The sequence below is a fragment of the Ostrinia furnacalis genome, unplaced genomic scaffold (assembly GCF_004193835.3).
Source record: "Ostrinia furnacalis isolate ACB-3 unplaced genomic scaffold, ASM419383v2 OfSCF6240, whole genome shotgun sequence".
In the NCBI taxonomy this organism is placed as follows: Eukaryota; Metazoa; Arthropoda; class Insecta; order Lepidoptera; family Crambidae; genus Ostrinia; species Ostrinia furnacalis.
In genome coordinates, this window is record NW_021136479.1 from 255,339 (window position 1) to 280,004 (window position 24,666).

General features: G+C 39.6%; 2 protein-coding genes across 4 annotated transcripts; one reads left to right on the plus strand and one right to left on the minus strand.

The window, feature by feature from the left end:
* Nucleotides 1-754: 754 nt before the first annotated feature.
* On the minus strand, nucleotides 755-24,451 carry LOC114362153 (type I inositol 3,4-bisphosphate 4-phosphatase). 3 transcript variants are annotated; one of them, XM_028317433.1, is made up of 18 exons: nucleotides 24,133-24,451; nucleotides 23,004-23,159; nucleotides 20,610-20,801; nucleotides 20,155-20,306; nucleotides 19,389-19,550; nucleotides 17,454-17,809; nucleotides 17,086-17,276; nucleotides 16,507-16,663; nucleotides 14,169-14,359; nucleotides 13,941-14,056; nucleotides 13,395-13,823; nucleotides 10,924-11,089; nucleotides 10,389-10,576; nucleotides 9,860-10,071; nucleotides 6,323-6,419; nucleotides 5,546-5,729; nucleotides 3,986-4,244; nucleotides 755-1,813 (listed from the first exon to the last, which is right to left on the minus strand). In XM_028317433.1, the coding sequence occupies exons 1-18, from the start codon at nucleotides 24,248-24,250 to the stop codon at nucleotides 1,681-1,683; spliced, it is 3,459 nt and encodes a 1,152-aa protein (XP_028173234.1). In that variant the 5' UTR covers nucleotides 24,251-24,451; the 3' UTR covers nucleotides 755-1,680. The 3 variants fall into 3 exon arrangements, with proteins under 3 accessions (XP_028173234.1, XP_028173237.1, XP_028173235.1); XM_028317436.1 differs by lacking the exon at nucleotides 24,133-24,451 and adding an exon at nucleotides 23,618-23,662 and having other exon boundaries at nucleotides 1,619-1,813; XM_028317434.1 differs by lacking the exon at nucleotides 24,133-24,451 and adding an exon at nucleotides 23,255-23,291 and having other exon boundaries at nucleotides 1,619-1,813.
* Nucleotides 8,738-9,140, plus strand: LOC114362154 (bombyxin A-1 homolog). The gene has a single exon (XM_028317437.1). It carries the CDS (start codon nucleotides 8,786-8,788, stop codon nucleotides 9,080-9,082), a length of 297 nt encoding a protein of 98 aa, XP_028173238.1. The 5' UTR covers nucleotides 8,738-8,785; the 3' UTR covers nucleotides 9,083-9,140.
* Nucleotides 24,452-24,666: the final 215 nt, after the last annotated feature.

Below are 24,666 nucleotides of genomic sequence, written 5' to 3' on the forward strand. Positions count from 1 at the left end.
TCCGGCCGCCGGATATCCGGCTATCCGGCTTAGCAGTTGGCGGGATATCCGGTATCCGGCCAAACAACTATCCGTTTCATCTCTAGTGTACACCCTGCAACATCAGTGAAGTCACAAGTGCGCTGCCAACCAACTCCCTTTCCCCCCGATTGGGCCTCCGGTCACCTCACTCACTCGGCGCATGCCGAAGCGTGGCTCCCCCACGATTTTATTGTTTACGTGCAAGAGTTAGATCAGTCCACAACAGCTGGCTGATGAAGCAACAATTTAATTAATAATTTATGAAAATAATAAGCCCCGAAACGCGTCGCAGGCGCAGCCAAACTATAATGCAAGCGTACAAGGGGAACATAAGAAGTTTTTCTGATTATGTCGATGTCATCTGTTACTGTACCTATATTTACTACTAGCGGCCGCCCGCGACTTCGCACGCGTGGACCTCGTTTTACTCCATTAGGGGTGGAGTTTTGTAAAATCCGCTCTTAGCATCTATAGCGCATAGGTACATTTTAAATTTCAACTCTCTTACTTTAAACACATAGGACTTTCATAATATAAACTTCCAACCTTCCTTTTATCTCCTTAGCCCCCGTAGTTGATTTCTAATGATACATTTTCAGTATATGTATATGTACCACCACCACCACCACCATTTCAGCCATAGGACGTCCACTGTTGAACATAGGCCTCCCCCAATGCTTTCCATGTTGATCGATTGGAAGCGGCCTGCGTCCAGCGCTTCCCTGCNTGTAAAGTTGTGTTTACAGTCTGTAATAATGGTGGAGGGATAGTGTATAGTTATACCTATGTGCGTGCTACGACACCACACGAATGTACGCCGAATACAGTCAGTGCATTACGGGCAGCCCGGTGTTTCACACGTTCCCACGTATTTACCAGCGCTTAATGGGTTAAGTAATGACTATGTTAATAAAAAAATACGTTATTTGAAAAAATAATGTTATAAACCCGTCTGGCCAGAGACTGTAGTTCTGCCTGCAGCGGAGACTAAATGACCTGATGACCACAATGCTGATGATGATAATTTATCATAACGCTGTATAAAGGCGGTAAGACATCAATTGGCAAATACGGTGTTTACTTTTATAAATACTTATAGAAAACGGGAATATGCATATCAGACCAAATATGACTAGGTAGACGGAAAGACGTGTCGAATATTAGTGAATGTCGATATTGCTTTGGATCGCATTACCGGTTTCCAATTTCAATTTATGTGCACATTGAGTCATTTAATAGGTTACCATTCAGTTATAGCTATTAATCCGAGATATACAATCCATTATCTTAGAGTTATAATACGTAACCTATGAAAGTACACATTTCTAATATTAAGTACACGCACGAAGTTACAATTACGAAGTCCTGAAATAGTAACCGACTTAACCACGAGGCAGTCTTCAAAGGTATGTAAGTACATAAAGAATTTTACATTAAAGTACATAATTTCCGTGAGGCGAAGCGAACATAGCTGCGCGGTAACATTTGAATAGTACCTGTGCTAGTTTAGATCTTAGTACGTTTAAATCGCGGCAATTAAGTACACGTTAATTTAAATACATATTCCCCAGAGATGTTCACCGAGAGAGTAAAATGTAAAACCACACGTAGACAGGAATGGAAACAGATTGGTTAAAAGTGTTGTAGTTACCACTTGCTCTAGGTTTGCGAGGAGCCGTAGGTGCCGGCCGGCGGTCGGTAGTCTTCAGGCAGAGACATCACTTGCTTTTTGGTGAACGCGTACTTGCGAACCCCTATGTTCTTGAAAGTGTTCTCACGGCGACACCCCTCACTGAAATGACATTAAATTTGACATTTATAAAACTCATATAGTTCCAAACACAGATATGGATTAGAGTAGATACAGCAAGTTGCTAGTCAAAGCGTGCCATTCCGATATGTCCAAATGGACATACATGGTCGAGTGATGTTCATGCAATCCGATTACAACAATCGGATACGATGATTTTACGAGGACAGTAGTACGAACACGGTAAAGAGAAGAAATTATTTACGGATTGAGAATTGTAATTAACAGCAACGAGTAACAAATATGTAATTAATTAGAATAAAGTAGCAGTAGAAGAATTATAAAACAAGTTAGATCAGTGATCGCGGAAGACAGAGTGCACTGTATAACGTCGAAATATACAAATCAAGAAGTTAGGTCAGTGATCGCAGTATACACTATTACTAGTCTATGTATACGACGCCCGAGATTTTGTCGTTTAGAAATATCTTCAAAACTAGGTATCTGACTTAGCTTTATGAAAGAAAACGTATTGGCAAAACTACGCATTTTTACATAAATTAAAAATAAAAAGCTTGAGTAAAATAGTCTTTATTTTATGAAACTAGGTCATTTACTTACTAGGATATTTAAAAGTATGGAATTAAGTATGAATTACTAGTAGTACTATTTAACATAATGGAATAACGATCACTACTTTCATAAACATTAGGCACAGCAAAAATATTAGTTGCAAATTGTAGAATAACGTCTACCGCTACAAAATTATTTTAATCCACAGTCAGACTAGCTATAAATTTAACAAAATATCAGTTTTATTGGAATTAATTAATTTTTGAATCGAGTCACACGATATCATTCGATGACTTTGCGAATGCAGTACGATGATACGATTACTTTTACGTTGCGGCAATCACTAAAATTCGCTAAAATGACACTAATGACGTTTAAAAAGTGGCACGCTCGGCTTCATACAATTTTTGACACATGCTGCATCTATCCATATCTGTGGTTCCAAAATACTGGACTGTCCTGTCGATGACATTGACAGTGGGGCGCCACCGTCAATACCGGATCGCTGGTTCAGATTTTTGCCATGTTGGAAACCATGTAGTTGAACGATGGTAGCGCCCCCCTGTCATTGAGTTTGGCGGGACAGTTCAGCGTGGGTCATCTATATCCTGATACACCCAGCAACTCAGACCACGGCCGCCGTCTGAAAATCAGCGTCATGTGGTATGCACTTGACACATGCTGAAACGGGGACCTTTTTGCTGCTGCAGCGCCGCCTAAGTAACTGTCCTGATTAATTTTAATTGTCATTCTTTTGACTGGTTCTGTAATGTTGACCGTTTGTTTTATGTATGTATGTGTATTCATGTGGCAGCAAAATAAACGTTATTTTATTCTATTCTATTCTAAATGATACATTTGAATATGACACAAAAAGGCATTTCAAAAATATCGACGTATTTAAGTTTAATAAACTTTATTTCATTGACAAATCCAAGTCTAAATATGTATAATAATGTAAAAAATAGTTAAGATATGTGATTATAGTATAACAAACAATAGAAAACAATTAACTCGTTAATAAAACTTAAAACGCTAAATTAATTTCGCCAATAACCAAAATATGTTCCACAAAAAGTTTATTTTATAGGTACTTAGCTAGACAAATCTGTACTCATAAAATTTTCAAATTCAAATATGTAGTTTATTCAGTACACTTTCTAGGGAACTTATACAAAGCGAAAGGTCACTGAATAACTCACTCATCACGAAATCTCAGAAACTACATAAAACACATACAAACTTGAAAGGCAGGTAAGGCGGATTTTACGAAACTACACCCCTAAGGGGGCTAAAACGGGGTCCACCCGTACGAAGTCGCGGGCGGCCGCTATTATAGAATAATCCTTTCATTTAAATACTAGCTTTCCGCCCGCGGCTTCACCCGCATGAAATTTAGTTTGTCACATATCGTCATAAATTGCCTATTTGTTAATCTGGGTTATAAACAATAATACTGTAAAGTTTCAACAAAATCCTTTCAGTAGTTTTTGCGTGAAAGAGTAACAAACATCCAGACATCCACACAAACTTTCGCATTTATAATATTAGTAGGATAGGATTTAAAATTTTAAGACACGAAATTTTACCCCAAAACCGAAAAGAAACATCTGAAATGGTCAACAATGTCACACGACTCACCTCCTCATAATGCTGAGCGCCTTTTGCATTTCATGCTCGGCCAAGTGGTACTCGGTGGCTAGTATATGGCACTGTTCCAAAGTCACCGACATGCCAGTCCTGTCCTTGGCGCTCTTGCAAGACGTGAAACGTATGCCGTTCATGAGCCGCGTGGCCAGTGCTGCTAACTGGAGGACCTCAACGTTTTTCGGCACTTTCTTGTGCACGGATATTCTAAGATTTTCCATCACTTCCTCTAAGGGTTTCGTCCTTGATGACGCTGAGGACAACACAGACCATCATCAGCATAATAGGAATATTATTATGTAGTTCGGCCCTTAACATAGGTCTCACCCAAATACTGCAATCGTAATTTGATCTTTTTAATCACTTCTCTTGGGCCCAGAACAGACGGTGAAACGCAACTGCAACGAAACTGCAACTGCTAGTTACTTTTGAATTGCATCTAAGTTTCTGCCATAGCGTCCGTTGAGAGACCACACATGACGCAACCAGTTTGAAAGTTTCAGTTTCATTCATAAGAATCATCAGAAAGTTGCAGTTTCGTTGCAGTTGCGTTTCACCGTCTGTTCTGGGTCTTAGGGTCGAAAACCAATGATTTTTTTTAACATTAGCCTTATAGAGGGTGGCAGTCTAAAAAATATCAATTTACCCTTATTAGGTAAATATTTTAACAACAAAAATAACACACGCCCTAACATTTTTCGACTATATTACATGTATTGTAAGGATTCCTAGATTTTTTTATACCAAATCATTCTATTAGTTTTACAATGAAAAAACCTAGCTTGTGAAAGAAAGTATCATAATCAAAATCAAAATTATCTTTATTTGTATAGACTTATTAAATTAGTACTTACAAATCGTCAAATTCTCTTAAGGAGCCTATACATGTCTCATTCTTTTTTTGCCCTACCAAAGCTTCGAGACCAACTGTTGGCAAGTGCTGAGAAGAAGCGCCGCAACAAACTCAGTCACCACTGTCTGCCGGTTTAACCATGTGGCGAGGCAAGCTGGCTAATTGAGTTCAGTTTGGTTGGAACCCAACAACAAATCGGCTAGAAGGGATAACAGTACTGCTGGTAGTACAGTCGCGGAATGAAAAGGTTCGTCAGTTTTCAAATTGATTCCTTCAACGAATCGCGAGCACATATTACCTTTTGAAACTATGTTACAGAATAATCTCGAGTTAGAGAAAATAATCTTTAACTGCTCGTCAGTAAAGTTCAAAATTATTCAGATCAAAGTTGTTTGATGATTTATCTTGTCAAGAAGATTATGATTGATAAACTAAAACCTTGTTGGTTCAACCTGCCATTATTATTTCTTTTAAATAAAAAAAAACTCTTGTCAATTGGTCAATGTCATCATTGCGTTGCACTGATGGGATAGAAAAATAAACAAGCAAAACCTTATTCGTAGCAAACGTCATATTTATTTAAATGTTAGCAGCACTGTTTCTTGCACGGTTATGTTGGCAGGTTTGACTCTTACAGTACCTAGTGCAAGCGAAAACCGACACTAAGGTGACGAACCTTTTCATTCCGCGACTGTACATACCTCTGGTAGCGGCGAACATTTCCGGGAACAACTTCGCGTGCTTGTGGTAGTACTTGTGCAGGCGGTCCAGGTTGTCTCCGTTGGAGTGTTGTTGAGGAGTGGTCTCGCCGAGAGCCTCCGCTAAAGTCGCCTTCTCGTTCACGCCGATGTTGAACAGTACTGCTGTTATCGTGAACGTCAGGTGCTGCAAAGAATAAGAGACTGATGGATAAGTCAGATAATACGGAGATAGTCAATGTTCGTTTCGTTTCGTTTCAGCCAAATGACGTCCACTGCTGGACAAAGGCCTCCCCCAAGGTTTTCCATAATGAACGGTCCTGCGTGATCGAATCAGAAATGAGGAGATTAGCAGGAGAACCAAAGTAACCGACATAGCTTGCAGAATTGCTAAAATCTAGTGGCAGTGGGCAGGGCACATAGCTTGTAGAGACGATGGCCGTTGGGGAAGACGTAGCGTGGGCAGGCCTCCTACTAGGTGGACCGACGATCTGGTAAAGGTGGCGGGAAGTGCCTGGATAGTCAATGTAGCTCAATGAAAACAACTCAACTCCGCCCACTCCATCCAAATCATCACAGAAGTAACTTTAGCACCTTTGATATTACGCAATAATAAATGAGATGAGACATATTATCAGGAATAATATCAGGCCCATTTTCTTAAGAATAACACGATTCAGAAATATAAACGAGACTCATCGGTCAATCAAATATAAAAAAATATATTTAAAAAATTATAATTCATAATAATTAATTTACGAAAATGTTAAAGTCGCATACCTCTTTGTTGGTGAACTTCGTGTACAGGGAGTCTGAGATCGGTATAAGGACAGTCAAGGCTCCTCTGGTGCCAGTCACTTGCGGTATCGCCGAATTACTGCAACAAACAACATCATCGAATCAAAATTAAATTTACTGTGGACGGACACATTAACACGCATACTTCGCGTGTATACTGTACACAAATTGAATCTATGACACATTTTTCCATCCCTTTGTGGCACTTAACTCTATGATAGGTACCATAATTTTATTCTCCTTCATCGTCCAACTTGCTTAATGAAGTATCTAAAATGTCATCTCAATCGAAATATGTGAGGTGGAACAAATTCAACTTGTAAGAATTATTTATGCGCAGACAGACCGTCGGCGCCGAGACGCCGCGACAAGCTAAATAAAAGCTTGCATGTAATATTGTGTAAATGACGCGCAAGTCAATCTAAATAAACTATGAATTATTCACAAGTTACGAGTATATCTATCTATGAAATTAGTAATTTCACGGAAACTAAATCCCTCTATCCATTAAAAAAAAACTTCAGAATATCGCGGCACCGAAACCCGTAAAATGTTTTACTTTTCTATTATTATTAAATTACAATATAATTTCAAAAGTGTTACGAGTAATAATAATTATAACTTTAATCTACTCGAACATTACACAAATTAAATAAACAAATTACACTAAAATACTACAAAAAAGTGAAATCCCACCAAAAACATTCTGTAAAAAACTAGCCAAGTCTCGATGGAGCTGCTTGCTTATCTCTAAAAAGTGTGACTTGGCCGTTGAAGGGTGTACACAAGGGTACAAAACCAGGCGCTCCATCCATGACACCATTGCACCAATCTGTCGCCAGAACCGCTACCCATTGACGATGGAAAATTGCCACTTGGAAAACGTTGATTCAATAACCAGTCAATTGTAGGCTTGATAAAGCTGCGTATTTCAATAATACTTATGTATGATTATCTTAATAACGATTGTTCAACGGCCAAGTCACACAACATTAACTATAATAATAAATAAATCGCAGTAAGGAACCATAGACTTGGCACGACTTTGTCTAGATTTCATTACTTTTTAGAGATAAACAACAGGTCCATCGAGACTTGGCTAGTTTTTTACAGAATGTTTTTGGTGGGATTTCAAAAGTGTTACGCGTAATAAGTTTCCACCGAACGCGATGGAGGACTGTTGTGGACGCCCTCTGCCCCATCTAGGGGACATAGGACCTTAAGTCAAGACGAGTAATAAATTAAAAACCAAATGGAAGCAAATATTTGTACATAATATCATGGAAAGTCACTAAACACATGAAATATGGATACAGGCTTCTTCTCTTAGAAAATACCAAAGTTGTTTACCAGTATTCGATATTTTACTCATAATTTTAATAAATCTGTGTGGGTAGATGCTAGTCTTCGTTAACCCATCACTAACATCGCAGGGTATATTTTTACCTCTAGTGCAAAAAACATCAAATCAGATGTATCCACAATAAAAGCAAGTTCCGTAGTAAAAACTGTATTACTTCTCGTGTTAATTATGATCAATGCACAATACAATGGACTTTACTGTAAAAAGTTATTTTTCAAAAATATTTTCCTGCAAATCACGGGTTATAAAATATTTTAGAAAAAAACTCGAGATTTAAATCATGCAAGATATTTAGTCTAATCTGGGGGCACGGCAGTGCCCCCGCCAAGTCGAGCGCGAAGCAAACACTGCCGTACCATCCTTTACTGGAACCATTTCGCCGCATTTTCAGGCCCCTATTTGAGAACCTCTGGATAAGACTAGAACGCAGAAATTTTCGTCATCTAGTAAGCTATAATCACATACTTATGCATAAGTATTATTGAAATACGCAGCTTTATTAAGCCTACAATTGACTGGTTATTAAATCAACGTTTTCCAAGTGGCAATTTTCCATCGTCAATGGGTAGCGGTTCTGGCAACAGATTGGTGCAATGGTGTCATGGAGCACCTGGTTTTGTACCCTTCAACGGCCAAGTCACACAACATTAACTATAATAATAAAGAAATCGCAGTAAAGAACCATAGACTTGGCACGACTTTGTCTAGATTTCATTACTTTTTAGAGAAAAACAAGCAGCTCCATCGAGACTTGGCTAGTTTTTTACAGAATGTTTTTGGTGGGATTTAACTGTCGAAATTATAGATAAAAAGAAATATTTACCCCGTAATATTAATGGTATACCAAAAAGTAACAACGGTAGTTCAGGGTTTTCAGTAATTATCTATTCAAGTGAGAAATTCACATGTGATCATGTTAGACGTGCCACACGTCACTGGACCGCTTTTAGGTCGAAATTTTAATATTCATGAGATAAAACCGTATAAAAGGGAACAAATTTTCAGTACAGGTACACTCAAGTTGAATCCTTCGGAGCAACCAGTAACCAAGTACCCATCAAGAAATATCAGTAGCAGTAACCATGAAGAACCAAGTGCTTATCCTGCTGATCGCGCTCAGTTTCATCGCCGCGGGATTTGGGCAGTCCCAGAGCCAGTTCTTCTGCGGGAGACGGTTGGCCAACACCCTGGCGAACCTCTGCCCCGCCACTGGCATCGACAAGCGTGGCGGTATGAATTCTATCGAGAACTACGGCTACGCCTGGCCCTGGCTCATGCCCAGAGCTAAGGCGCTGCAGGGCCGCGCCAAGAGAGACGGCGTGGTCTCCGAGTGCTGCGAGAAGCCCTGCACCATCAACGAACTGATGTCCTACTGCTAGTAATGCGACTCAACTATCAGAAACGTGAACGCCTCCTGCATTTTGTACTGAATTTTATAACCCCACGGCAATTGTTAAAACTTTACCATTGTAAACGGTAATCTGCTTATAATAAACATATTTTGTATTATGAATCGTTTGTTTTTATATTATTTCACTATGTATTGAAATAGGTACGGACAGGTAGTACTCTGAAGGCCTAAAGATGAATTTATAGGTAAAACTGCTAAGGCTAGGGAATTTCATGTTTAAGTTGGGCTTTCTGTAGAGATTCTTAGCTACACCTAACAGAAATATACACGCATCTGAAGTATAGGTAGTTTGAGTTTGAATTTTGCACCAAATCGAATTTATGGCTTTACAAAAGACAAGAAGACAAGACGAGACTCCCCGCAGAATACAGACTTTTTGTAGACACTTTTGGATGAACTGACTATGACTGTGCGCACACTACAGCGCTGTTACAGGCAGATTCCTCGTACAAATTACAGCCAACCAAACTATCAGCCAACAGAAAATCGATATTCTACGGGGACTCTAAGGCCTAGAACACACGGTGAAACGCAATTGCAACGAAACTGCAACTTCTAGTTACTTTTGAGCCACACATGACGCGACCATTTCAGACCGGTTTCAAACTGGTCGCGTTCTGTGTGGTCTCTCAACGGAATCTATGGCAGAAACTTAGATGCAACTCAAAAGTAACTACAAGTTGCAGTTTCGTTGCAATTGCGTTTCACCGTGTGTTCCGGGTCTTAATGTATTAAAGTAACCTACCTGTGAGCGACTTTGGTCAGCGTAAACACGACTGTCTGCAAGTCTTCGACGGCCACGACCATGTCTCCCCACATTGCCTTCTCGGTGGAGTATAGACTCAGCAGGCCTTCGAAAGCGCACAGCGGTCCTAGCCCGCTGGACAGCAGCTTTACAACCACATCGGCGGGTACCGAGCAGAACCAACACAGGAGGCCGGTGCACACCGCAGTAAGCTGAAAATTAAAATAATATTACAATTTGTTATTACATTACTAATAGTCCTGTTACCCTCTCGCGGTAAACTAAATATTAAGCTTGTGTTACGAGCGGGTTCACCACATTAGTCAAGCGGCGCGGCGAGGATCGAACCCGTTTCTCCAACTTGACACAGACAAAATTGTGCTATTGTCACTTTACATCGATCTACAGAAGTTTCTCCAGTATTCTGACACACATTAAAGTATTATACTTTATTCAGACATAACTTTTTTATATTATGAGCAATACAGAACGATCGATTTGATTAGGAAAGAAAATTATTAGTACTTACAGCTTGCGAGAAGCACGTATCCCGCCTGGTCTGTAAGGCAGCGTGTTCACGCGCAAAGTGCGGCGCTTCGAAGCGCAGGCGCAGCGCGGCGTGCGACACGCGCAACCACCGCGAGACGGCGTCGGCGGATGAGCGCAGCGAGTCTGTACACCGCTTTATACCGTCCAGCTCTTCGTCGGTTATGGACCCTGGAAATTGGGGATACTTGTAAGAGTAAGCGCACACCGTTGATTTTTCGTCGGCCGATAGTTTAGTCGGGCAGTTGATCAGTATGGGCATGTATGGGAGTGCGCACACTACGCCGATTCGATTTGGCCGATTCTTCATACAATTTAAAATCGGGCACAACTATCGGCCAACTAAAAATCAACGATGTGCGCCTACTCTTACAATTCACAAATTAGTTGGGCTAAGTATTATGTAGGTAGGTAATTTGTTAGGTAAGTTTTTAAGTAGCTCTAAGTTTTGAAGAAAAAATACAATTTTTAAGATACAGTGGCATTTATTAATTTTTTTACAATATTTTGGTACATACCGCTGCTACTCTCGACGCGCTGCGTCAATGCCTCCACCAAAGTGGCCAGGCTCTGTTCCACGCTCGTCCCGACTCCTTTCAAGTAGGCCAGGTTGGTTTCCCTCGCGGCCTGGTCGGGTTGGCACGCGCCGCCTAACGTCACAGATTCTCGTCGAGGGATCGAGTTCTGAAATGATAAGGATCATTGAAGCACTGCCTATAATGTCGCTTAGAAACGAAATATAATTTAATTTGCGCAATATACATTTTGCAACGTAGCATCTAAGATAAGTACAAGTCCAAGATGGACTGCAGACCGCAAACTGCAAGCCACCACGGTTTCTATGATATTGTCTATATGAAATGCGATAGTCTGCGGTTACAATCTGCAGCCCATCTTGGACTTACACCTTTACAATTCAAACAGTGACCATGTCGTTTAACCAAGCAAATCAACTGTATCAAAAAATACTTATTTAGGAGCATTGGCTTTACATAATTATTTAGTTCGCGTAGGAGTCACAATCTGTTCGATTCGATGCAGCCTATGCAAATAAACCTTAGGATCTAGTTTAACAGTACTTATTATTATTCTGTGGTTTAACTCGCATATCGAATGCTGGCAAAACGAATGCTTGCTACAAATAACTTTAAATCTTGGTAACACATAGCAGTGGTGCAGTAGCGGCGTAAGGCGTGGGCGACGTAGGCCACCGCCTACGGCCACGCGGTACAAGGGGCCTCGCGCCACAAAAAATTTTTTTTTAAATATTATTCTATAGCCCGACCAGGAACATAAAAACCCTCGCCATATTGCGGAAAACTAATGGTACTAATTTATTTTAATGGCAACAGTAACTGAAAAATTTCATTGACATGTCACCTTGCATGTCAGTCTATTGCTGTCAAAGTGTAAACAAACTTTATTTTAAATGTGCGCAATTGATTTTGTGAATTAAATTGCTGAAATCTTTTTATAGTCGTGAAAGAAAAGTGGTTTACAATGTGTTAAAGTATTTGTCGAAGAGAAATACTAAGGGTTCGGACAATATTTTCATTGAATAAGGTTTCCGACAAAGGTCGTCAAATTGACTGACATGTTTATCGTATAGTACAGTCCACTATGAAAATTAGCTGTGGTTTGTTTCAACTACCTATTTTAAAAATAAATGACACTTTATAAGTGTTGAATTTTATGGAATTGGGAAAGAAGTACCGAGTTTGAAGCGTTCATGAGCAGACTTTGCAGTTGAATATTCAAGTTCTGAATTTGATTATTGATGAATAATAAAATAAATCCTACTAGCTCGATTGATGGTTTCATTTAATTTATTTAAACCAGGTTACCTATAATAATATTTTTTCGTTAATTTATGAAAATATCAAATTAGCCCGTAATCCTGAATCCTGATACATAAAGTTAGCCTATTAATTTAAAACAGATACGACTGTACTCAGTGTTGCACTATCAAATGCAATTGACGCGCCTCTATGCCAGGGTTTTTATGTTCCTGGTCAGGCTATAATTTGTATTTTTATGAATAAAAACTTGTCAGTGTTCATTGTTTTTTTATTATTACTTTTTTTATAATTCAGTTCGCCACAGAACAAGACCTCGCGAAATCTGTCTTGCCCACATCAAATTTGAGTCTTGCCCCGCCACTGCAGTGGTGGGAACGAACTCCTGCGTACGAATAGATTAACCTTATAATCAAAAGGGACAGCGGTTCTATCACAAGTAAAGACGGCGCATGCGCCTAATAGCAAAGTTTGAGATCAGAGAAAAAAATACGGATGTCTCAATCATGTGAATTCGTCAACGCGGCAGTGCATAAACTATTTAAAAAAAGCAAAATATATAAATAAAAATCTGCTTGGCACACAAATTTACCAAAGAGCTGTTACAGTGATTAATGATAATTAAAACAGTAATTGCGAAATTAGACATCTACATACTTTATAATCATGCAAATTCGCCTTACGACAGTTTTGCCAATAAATTCTAAACAAAAAACGCAAAACATAACTATAGCAGTCTTGTATTGTTTCCAGTACTTGTATATTTTTAGCGTGATGTCATGGTAGTAGATTTTTATTCGCTTTAGGCATATTAATACACTTAAAAAACCAGGGCAGTCAATCTTCAGACCTAAGCGAGCCCACCACTAATTCGTGTATATCCAAGATAGTGAAAAATTAAGTCTAAATATTGAACTTCTTTATTATAAAATGTTTAATGCAGTGAAAAACATGACAAACGCCAGCAGGATAAACTTATCATTCAACAATCGAACTACTTGCTTGGACAAGGCCACAATCATAAAAAATAATCATAAAAACTGTTAATTATGAGTAAACAATGTCTAAATCGCACAGCTAATGCAAACGCGTATCATATAACAACTAAAGGACATTTATCAACACACATCGCCAGCATAGACCAGGTGTTATTACAAGATTTATATTTAAGTCTTAAAGATAAACAATCTCACCTTCCTCTTATCATTCCCACTGAGACTCTCCATGAGACATCTGTACGAGACTTGTTCCAAAGACGCGGAGCACTTGAAGTCATTCCTCAAACTGCCATGTCTGGTCTTATTCGACTCGAACGACAAACTCTGGGTTTCGTTCAGTCTGGGGCGAGAGCGGACCGATCTGAACGAGTGGTGCCAACTGCTCCGCTCCTCTCTTTCACTCTTGAAGTAGTCATTGTGAAATTGTAGTTCGGTGCCTTCAGATATTTTGTCCCGATTCTTGGGGCAAATGTTTGGCACGCTGGAAGTCAAAGTTGGGAGGTCTAAGGTGGGCGAGGTCTCCTTGGAGCTGGAGCTTGAAGATGCGTCGAATGTGTCGCAATCGGAGCTCATCGCGTCGAAAATCGTCAGTTGTTCTGTCAAACGCATCATTGTTGATATGGTCTGGAAATAAAGAGAGGTTCTATTGTGAAACTAGAATGAGATATTTTAGAACGCATTCTCCAAATGCATATTGAATTTTTATATTCACTTAAGAATATACATAGTATTGATTCTTACCTGGCTATCAGGCTCTTCGTTTGTGTTGTTCTTGGGCCATCCAATATACGACAACGATTCTTCCACGACGTTGGCGTCCCACAGGGCTAGTAGGCTTTTCACCTTACATTTTATAGCTGGAAACAAATTCATAATAGGTTATTATTGAGGTATGACGTCACAAAAACTTACGTATTGACTCAGTTGTGCTCTAGACCTGTTATAGATTAACAATCAGTTTCCACTTACCCTCAATGAGAGCGAGTACGTCAGCGCCCTGGTTGGCCTGCAGAAGCATCAGGCCTCGGTCCATGTCATGTAATACCTCCTCGCGCAGACGCGCGACCGCCATTACGTTGTCGTACTCAGCTTGGATCTTGTTAGTCGCAGAATTCAGTTCAGCCTTCGAGCTGTTCACGTCTTTTACTTGTTGAACTAGCCTGAAGAGAACACAATGCCCGTTTTCACCATCAATCCCTAATTTTTAAGTGACCCCTATTTTGTAGGAAAACAAAATTCCTGTTATGTGTTACCAAAATAGGGGTCACTTAAAAATTAGGGATTGATGGTGAAAACGGGCATAAGACGATTTTTACAGCCAGACACCGACTATACATTCCAATTATTGTTGACAAAAAAAGCAAAAACCCGACTGCGTAAAGTGAAAACTTGTAAACGTAACATTTGTAAGCTTTTGTAAATACAATTAATACCTACTTTTTTTTTATCCACAACGAGGAAGCTCTTGACCTGTGTCTCACCTGATGGTAAGTGACGATTATGCCCCTCCCATCCAATAGACGGCTACTACAACCCCCAGGACGTCCTCTCCTTTCCCTGGGTATCCCCTCCCATCCCGGGATGCCCCTGCCACCCACAGGATGACTTCTACAAACCCCAGAACTTTCTCTTAATTCCCTGGGCGTCCCTTCTCATCCCAGTATGCCCTTCCCACCCAAGGGATGACTACTACAACCCCCAGGACGTCCTCTAACTTCCCTGGGCATCCCCTCCCATCCCGGGATGCCCCTCCCACCCAAGGGATGTCTACTACAACCCCCAGGATGTCCTCTAACTTCCCTGGGCATCCCCTTCCACCCAAGGGATGTCTACTACAACCCGCAGGACGTCCTCTAACTTCCCTGGGCATCCCCTCCCATCCCGGGATGCCCCTCCCACCCAAGGGATGTCTACTACAACCCCCAGGATGTCCTCTAACTTCCCTGGGCATCCCCTCCCATCCCGGGATGCCCCTCCCACCCAAGGGATGTCTACTACAACCCCCAGGATGTCCTCTAACTTCCCTGGGCATCCCCTTCCACCCAAGGGATGTCTACTACAACCCGCAGGACGTCCTCTAACTTCCCTGGGCATCCCCTCCCATCCCGGGATGCCCCTCCCACCCAAGGGATGTCTACTACAACCCCCAGGATGTCCTCTAACTTCCCTGGGCATCCCCTCCCATCCCGGGATGCCCCTCCCACCCAAGGGATGTCTACTACAACCCCCAGGATGTCCTCTAACTTCCCTGGGCATCCCCTTCCACCCAAGGGATGTCTACTACAACCCGCAGGACGTCCTCTAACTTCCCTGGGCATCCCCTCCCATCCCGGGATGCCCCTCCCACCCAAGGGATGTCTACTACAACCCCCAGGATGTCCTCTAACTTCCCTGGGCATCCCCTCCCATCCCGGGATGCCCCTCCCACCCAAGGGATGTCTACTACAACCCCCAGGATGTCCTCTAACTTCCCTGGGCATCCCCTTCCACCCAAGGGATGTCTACTACAACCCGCAGGACGTCCTCTAACTTCCCTGGGCATCCCCTCCCATCCCGGGATGCCCCTCCCACCCAAGGGATGTCTACTACAACCCCCAGGATGTCCTCTAACTTCCCTGGGCATCCCCTCCCATCCCGGGATGCCCTCCCACCCAAGGGATGACTACTACATCCCCCAGGACGTCCTCTAACTTCCCTGGGCATCCCCTCCCATCCCGGGACACCCCTCCCATCACAGGATGCCCATCCCACCCACAGGACGTCTTCTACAACCCCCAGGACGTCCTCTCCTTTCCCTGGGCATCCCCTCCCATCCCGGGACACCCCTCCCATCACAGGATGCCCATCCCACCCACAGGACGTCTTCTACAACCCCCAGGACGTCCTCTCCTTTCCCTGGGCATCCCCTCCCATCCCGGGACACCCCTCCCATCACAGGATGCCCATCCCACCCACAGGACGTCTTCTACAACCCCCAGGACGTCCTCTTCTTTCTCTGAGCATCCTCTCCTTTCCCTGGGCGTCCCCTCCCATCCCGGGATGCCCATCTCACCCACAGGACGACGATGGGGAAATAATAAAAAAAACAATATAATCTTTATATTTCTTCCACAGAACTTGTGCAAAGTAATGGCAGCAAAACAGGAAATAAACAACTGTGTGCACATAATACGGGACTATTCCCACCTCTCTTTCCCACCACTGCAACTCCTGTGTAGCCAGGATCTACAGCTTGACCGCCAATAAAAACCCAACCAGTGAAGGTCAAGTTTGTCCCAGAGGAAAGTGTGCACATTTATGTACTTGCCTGATAAGCCCGCCAGTCCGCTCGGCCTTATGCGTATGCGCAGCGAAAGCGCCAACAGTGACCACGTCGTGGAAACCGGTCTTGTTCAGTGTGTCGTTGTGCACCCACATGCGTTGCAGGTGCAAGTTGACTGGTGCAAACTCCAGGCTCGCTTCGTCTAAAAAAAGAATAGCTTTTATTCAGTAACAAAAAGAAGCTAATATTATTCCTTGACGACCTCACAAATCCTGTTGTAGGTCGCTATCAACCAGTCATTATGGAAATTATTGGGGGAGGCCTATGTTCAGCAGTGGACGACGTTAATTTTATTATGATGATTATTATTTATTACTATTCCCACTTCTCGTTCCCATTGCTGCAACTCCTATACTCATATTTAGCCAGGACTAGACCCCAGCTGATTCCTGACAGATGGCTTGATCACCAATAAAACCCCAACCAGTGGAAAGCAGGGTCAAGTTCAACTATCAGAACCCGCAGCGAAATTAATACCGAAAAACACAGGAGGTTAAGGATGCACAAAGCAAAAGAGGGTAATAATTATCTTAAGTATTTATCATTTAGAAAAATAAAACTTACCTTTTCGACTGCTGGGTTTGAAGTACGAGTTGTCAACTTGCTCCATGCACCTCTTGGAGTGACAATAATGCTTCAGGAGTGCCACGTGCACGCTGACTAGTTCCAGCTGGCGGCTCTGCCACTGGCCGCACATCTCGCCGACTGATAATAACTCTTCGAGAAGCTCCCGCTCTCGTTGTATATAGATATCTCTGTAAAAAGGTGTCACATTAATTGGATTTCTACCGACGCACACATTAAGATAACAGAGAGGTGGCAAAGGGATCACGGAATCAATTTGAACAGAAACACAAAGCAAAGTGGTTCTTATCTATAAGGAAAACCGACGATAATTAATTAGCAATATCAAATTGAAATTTTGTACTTACAGCAACTGCATCGGCATTTGGTAACACAGCTTCGATTCAGCCATTATCTCGTGGACCGTTATATCACCTCCTAGTCCGGAGTGAAACCGGTATGTCACTTGATGGCTGTTCACGAAGTTCTGCTTCAGCAAGCTGCCGTACGAGGGAAACTTCAGCTTCAAGCCAAGTCTGGGTGGTAGCGACTGAGACCTCCGGTGGCATAGCACCTTTTGAGGTATATCGATGCTGTTCCTATCGTTGGTGTGGCTCGGACTCGTGCCGATGTATGAAGGTTCCAGGCTCCATCCGTTGATGGTGACGAAGCCGACGGTTTTGTTCTCACGAGTCAACAGCGCCACCCTTAACCTTTGCGCCTCCTATTAGAAATAAGATACTTTAGCATTTTTAGCCTATTTAGAATGTACGATATAAAGTAAAATTAATACCTATCAGGGTACTATTTGATGAGCTCATATTCAATTTTAAAGACTCAACCTGGCCTGATTAAAGTGAATGCTTAAATAATGAACTATGCAAGCGTATTACGATAATTTTTCATACATAATCACCAAGTACGATTTTTCATATAACCTGTATACAAATAACTAAAGTTTACGCGCGGCTTCACTCGCGTGAATTTCAGCCTGCTAAGATATGTTACGCTGAGATAAAACATGATTATAAAGGTGAAAGAACTTTTTAAATAGTTCCAATAGTTTTTCGAGTTTATTCATTACTTAAACATACAAAAAAGCAAACCTCCAGCTCAATCTAGTGGACCTATTTGAAATAAATAAAGAAATAGACATAAAACATATCAAAAGCAAAAGATATAGTTATAGAACGTTAAGCTATAAAGTAACACACTACCCATTGTATAATTGAAACAGTCGCGATAATGACAGTCGATGCGTCATGCCATTGTACTAAAATAATAAGAGATAAGCGCGGGCCAGCGCTTCGTACTATCTTCAAATGTTTGCAACAGGTAAATTGAAACTGATATGCGATAGCTCGGCTATTATGGCATTCGGATAAAAGATACATACTCTTTAAATCAGACAAAATTGCTGTTATGCATATTATTATGTATGCAAAATATAAAGAAAGGAGGAAGGAAATCTAAATTTTATAGGATGTTAATTAATTATACAATTTATTAATATGCAATTAATTAATGGGGTATTTCTTAAGTAAATCCTAAATATAACTGCTGGCACTCGTTACTCGAACCAAACGCAATTTGGCTTAACAACCCGTGTACTGTTAATTTTTCACTAACTAATTGCACAAACATAAAAGATATAAACAAGTATTAATTAATTTTATGCTTTACTAATTACTCTCGAGTGAAAGTAAAGAAAACAAGTTGTTTACAAGAAGTATTCGACTTTCGACCTTTAGTATCGGACTGATATGTTTAATGCGACCTATTTCAGAGTATTAACTTTCGACGCTGAGCTAGAACCCTTTTGCAGGAATACGAATAAGCAACTTAACTAAATCACACATATTGAATTAAATTAATTCACAAATAACTTGAAAACTAAAATGTATAATGTACGAATCTCTTTTAAAGATTTACATTTAGTAAAAGCTATCGAAATATTATTCAAAATAAAAAATAAGTTCTGTAAAATAAACACAAAAATCTATTCACAGCAAAGTAAGTCCGAGTGCAGGGTAGATAAAACTAAATAGAAAATCGAGGTCACCAGTAAGCAGTGGCCTAATTCACGTATTTTGACAGTCAAGATCTCGCTGACGTTCAGAAGTCATCCGATTGAAAAACAGTTTTAAATCCGTATTCACAAGGGTCATTTAGATAGAACGATTACTCGATAGGATCGCAACTCATTGTTTTGTTGTCGTTGAAGTTTTTTTACGTGAATAAGTCTACAGGGCGGGGTCTAACATGTTAACGAACATCCTAGGAATAAAACTATTTAGAGTCACCTGGATCGTGCTAAGCTGTAACGCGGTGAACCCCATGGGGACTGCGGTTTCGGTGACCCGCTCTCTGACGTCATACACGACGATTCGGACCAGCGCGTCACCGGACAGTCCGTCACTGGCCCGGAACAGGATCGTCTTCGAGAAGCTAGGGTTACTACACGTCTGGAATGGAAATATTTAGACTAGCTGAATAGATAATATTAGTTATAATGAATATCACAAATTACTAGCAACCTATAAAATAGTGTACATTACAATGTGCAAGTCAGACTTATCTTAATTTTGCATAAGGTGGAAACCATTTACATTTTTTACCCGTATACATCTATTTAAGTTAAAAAATGATAAAACATTAACAAATAATCAAAAACATTGCAACAAACGTCTTGATGGCTGTCTGGAAAAGAATTATCTTTTAGCGATAACACTGTGTATTTACTTTGGCTGTTATTGTTTTTGTGTTGCACAAAAAAAAAGCGTTTATCTATTTTATTTGAAATTACTAACCAATTAATCCCCAAGGCCAAAATATTTTTAAAGCACTACATTGATACACTGAATCCGTAATTAGCTTTTACATAGCCGAAATCAAGATAATTATTTAAAAATAATAAATAGGCGATCGATTTACTAACACAAAATGATAGAATCGCGTTTTGGCAGTTCATAAATTTACGTTTAATTAAACACAAATTGCATTAAACAAGCCAACTTAAAACATAGAAATTGAATCAGTTAAAAATTTTAAAATGTGTTTTGGACTCACCTCCACAATTTCAGTGGCGCCGTATCGTACGCTGAGTCCCTTGGGGTATCGGACGTAGATCACGATCGTGGGAGACGGGGGCCGGCCGTGGGCATCGCACAGCAAGTTGTCGCACGATAGTGCGAGTTCGCATAGGGGCACCTCGTTCATGTCTACACGAAAAAAAGTTTCAAATTAATTACAAAATATGTAAATAAAAATGTATTATGAATAAAAATATAAATGTATTATGGACTAAATAAGTTCAGTGCACAGATTTACACATTAAACATTACATACGATAGAGTTAAGAAATAAAGAAATAAAGCAAAAAGCAAAGGAAGAAATATCTAGAAATGTATAAGACGAAAACTAAGTGCAAGTAAATAAGTCTCTAAAAGTATTGGGTCGCTGCAAGGTTTCACAATTCCTATAGACACATTTGAAGATAAATCAGAGAATACAAAATAACTTACCGATAATAATACCCTTCTGCATCCTGTAACTTGCTATGTCGATGATGGGTCTGATGCGGTTGAGCCGTTCCTTGAGTGCAGCTATCTGGGAGTTCATGTGGTCGTACGACGCCATCTGGATGGCTTTCAACCACAACGTTCGCTCGGATTCGTGGAATGTCGCCATCCGATAGCAAACACCGTTCTCCCAGACTGAAAATAAAAAAAAATTAAATGCTTTGGCACCTTTTATTTAGATACAGACGACAGCACATCAGACTATATTTTTGGAGCAAACTAGCCTGTATTAAGTAAACTGGACGTGTACAGCCACTGCTATGCTACTGCACAGTGTATTTGTTTCGTGTTGATGTAGGCAATAGGAATATACGAAGTTCTGATTACTATAACCACTGATAACCGTTAATTAAAAACCGTTAATCAGGTTAGCAATGTCTCTTTAATTATCTAAACCACGTGTGTCACACTACATACAGGGTGGAAACGATAAGTGATCTCACTCGATTATTTCTAAACTAAACAAGATATCAAAAAACTAGTTACTGATCCTGAAAGTGCTTCATGAGATCTATCAAACGGTATCAATAATAGGTTACAGAATAAACTGGATCTATCTGAAAATTAAATGTTTCCAGCTTTCATACATTTGGTAAGGCCACATAATATTAAAAACTACACAAGATATCGTAAAATAGGTTACTGATCCTAAAAGTGCTTCACGAGCTCTATCCAACGGTATCAACAATAGCTTACAGAATAAACTGGATCTATCCAAAAATTCAATGTTTCCATCTTCCATACATTTAGTACTACAACAGTCATGGCACTCATCTCTTGATAATATTATAGCAAGTAAAGCTTAAAAGTAATGTTTTCGATAAACAATTTTAAATAAGAATGCAAATTACGAGTTTATTTTATGTTTATTATTTAATTTAAAAAAAATACACTTCTAATATTGCGTGGTTGGCATACATTTAGTATGGAAGCTGGAAACATTGAATTTTCGGATAGTTCTAGTTTATTCTGTAACATATTATTGGTACCGTTTGAAAGAGTTCGTGAAGCACTTTCAGGATCAATAACCAGGTTTTCGACATCTTGTGCAGTTTAGAAATAATTGAGTGAGATCACTTATCGCTTCCACCCTGTATTTCGAGAGCCTGCCACATGGCCACGTGGCAATATGAATAACGGATTGCATTATTAGAATATAAAGAATTTCCTGAATGTGCATACATCATCAGATAAGGTTCAGTTTAAACTCAGTTCCATGTTTTAAAACAGAAAAACGGGGCACGGAATCTAATTGCTACGCGATGTTCCACAGCCCACAACCACTAGGTTGTGTAGAAATTAAAACTACATAGGTACTTAAATTGTATCATTATGATTTGAACGTGGCTGTTAATTGAAGCTATCAGCCACGTGAATTTAAAAAGCTCACTCCTAAGGTGGTTCACAAGCCAGATGTACTGATAGAACAGTAATTTGCAACAAAATCTACAAAAAGCAATAATTTCATCAATAGTTCCGCCTTAATTTGCCAATTATTATCATGAATTTAACCCTTTTCTTGGCATCGTAACACGGGTGATACATCATAATTTAAAAAATCCTGAGGGCAGCGAAAGCATTAGAAATAATTTATTTTATACTTAACACGTTCCTGATATATCATAGAATGAGATAAAAAAAACTATTCACACAAAAATACATTTGGCTGTCAGTTATTGTCAAAATTGGATAACCTAAGCATGTTGGCTTCAAACGCGTGGTAAATTTATTTGTTTATTGGCGATATCACAAAATATTTGTGTTATTTTCTGTATGTAATTTACAGAAGAAGGATTACTCTGAGTTTTTAGTTTGGTTTGGATGGTGTGTATTGCTACTTGCCGATTTTATAACCGTCCATGTGCCTGTGTATCATATATGTTACATTGCCAAGTGCTTCGTGATGTATTTTTAAATCATAATATAAGAAAAAATGCGCATTTTTAAAAGATATTAGTGTTACATTAGTAGGAAATACAGTACCCCCCCCCCCTAATTTAGAATGACGTAATATATGGACGGCCCCAAACAATATATTTTTTTGAACATTTTTATTGGCCTATTAGGATCATACTTAACTCATAAATATCAAAAAAATTAAAATCGTAGTTAATTTTTGGTCATGCCAAGATAAGGGTTAAGCTAAAATATCAAGTGTGTGGTGTACACATGGCTCATAAACGATTTGCAACGTACATGCTACATAATGTAAAGAACAGTTGTGACAAAATGTACATAAATCAATAATTTATCAATAAATTTGCTGTAATTTAACAGGAATGCTAATTAAAATCACTAAACTATTGTAGTGTAGGTACATGTGGTTCAAAAACTTACTGATTTGGAACGGCCAATGTCCATTTTCATCTTGTGTCTGCACCTTGACCTGGTGATGACCCAGCACTATAACGCCCATGGGCTCGTACCATGGCTCCGGCCCTTTTAAGTAGAACAGCAGATTCCCTCTAAGTCGGAACCATCGCACCGAGCATCCTGTAAAAATAAATGTGTGAGTATGGGTATTTCAAAAGATTAATGATAAATAAATACAATTAGTGCCAAAGAATAATGGAAAACAACTAGAAAACCATTGCCACTCTGTTGCCACATGTGCATGTGTCTACCCTCAAAAGATTACCACTAAACACCAAAATTTACAAAACATTTTAATATTAAATGGAGTATTTTATAAAATGTATGGTAAAAATTAATTAGGCAGGTAATAATATGCAAAAATGTATTAGAGGTTCAAATCAATTTGTTTTAGAAGCATGTCTAACCATGTGCTTACACATGGTGAAATGGTGGTACAATTACAAAATATTAAATTAATATTGAAATTACAATAAACAAATATAGATATTAAACTTTAAAATAATAATGTGTAAGAGTAAACTTAGAGCAAAACTGGCAGAGGCTGGACAAGGCTACACATGAATTAGAGAGCTTACTAGTTAGGATGACGGTGTGGAAAAAGACCAATTAAATGTCCACAGGTCCTTAAGTAGCCCGTATCATTCATTCAATATTTTTAAAAGAGTGTAAATTAGAGGGTAGTCACATATTTCGAAGTTTTTTTTTTCATCTTTTTTTTACTGGCAATTATTGTAGGATTGATTAACTTTGAAACATAAATGTCATAAATAATATGGAATTAAAAAAAAACTCCTTTTTTTACTCTAGCTTTGACTGATGCTATGAAACCATGACTATGAATTTGAATTTGATAATTTTACATATTATGACAAAAACAAAATTGAAACAATACAAGTTCGAATATCTAGAGCCTAATCAACATAAAATATACAGAATGAGGTAAATCATCAGCATGCCACTACTTATATTTGCAAATTTACAAAAGCCAACAATATAGAGGCAAGCACGCGAAACTAGCGGCGAACTATTGTTTTCACTATTACATGGGGAAATGTAAAACGCAAACTGCAAGAAACAGCTATGTACTGACCTTCAGATCTGCGAAAAAATCCATCCTGCCGCTCCTTCAACACCAAAACACCCTCGCGATCAAAATTCTGCGAGGTCTGCGATGCCAATGCAAATAATTCTTGTTTATTGTAACGCATTATGATGACATTACTTAATACACTGCTCAATAATCTTTACAGTACTCTATTTATAGAGAAATTCGTTTCGAGGTGTGATTGGAAACAAAACATCGCTGGAAGACTAAAATAAATACTTCAATAATTTACAAGTTCAAGCCATAAATACCAAAGAAAGCTAAATTTAGTTAGATTAACATGTTTAATTCATTTTTATGGGCGTTTCTTTTTAAATGTATCGCTAAAAATCTATAAAAACAAAATAGCGAGAAAGAAACACTACGCAGCTCGACAAAGTAGAAAAACTGTCCACAGCAGTGTTGCCAGTCGGGTCTAGTCAGAAATTACCAGAAATATAAAAAAAGTAACCTTTTCAACCGACTTCAAAAAAGGAGGAGGTTCTCAATTCGTAGATAGAGAATAGAGGTAGATGGGTC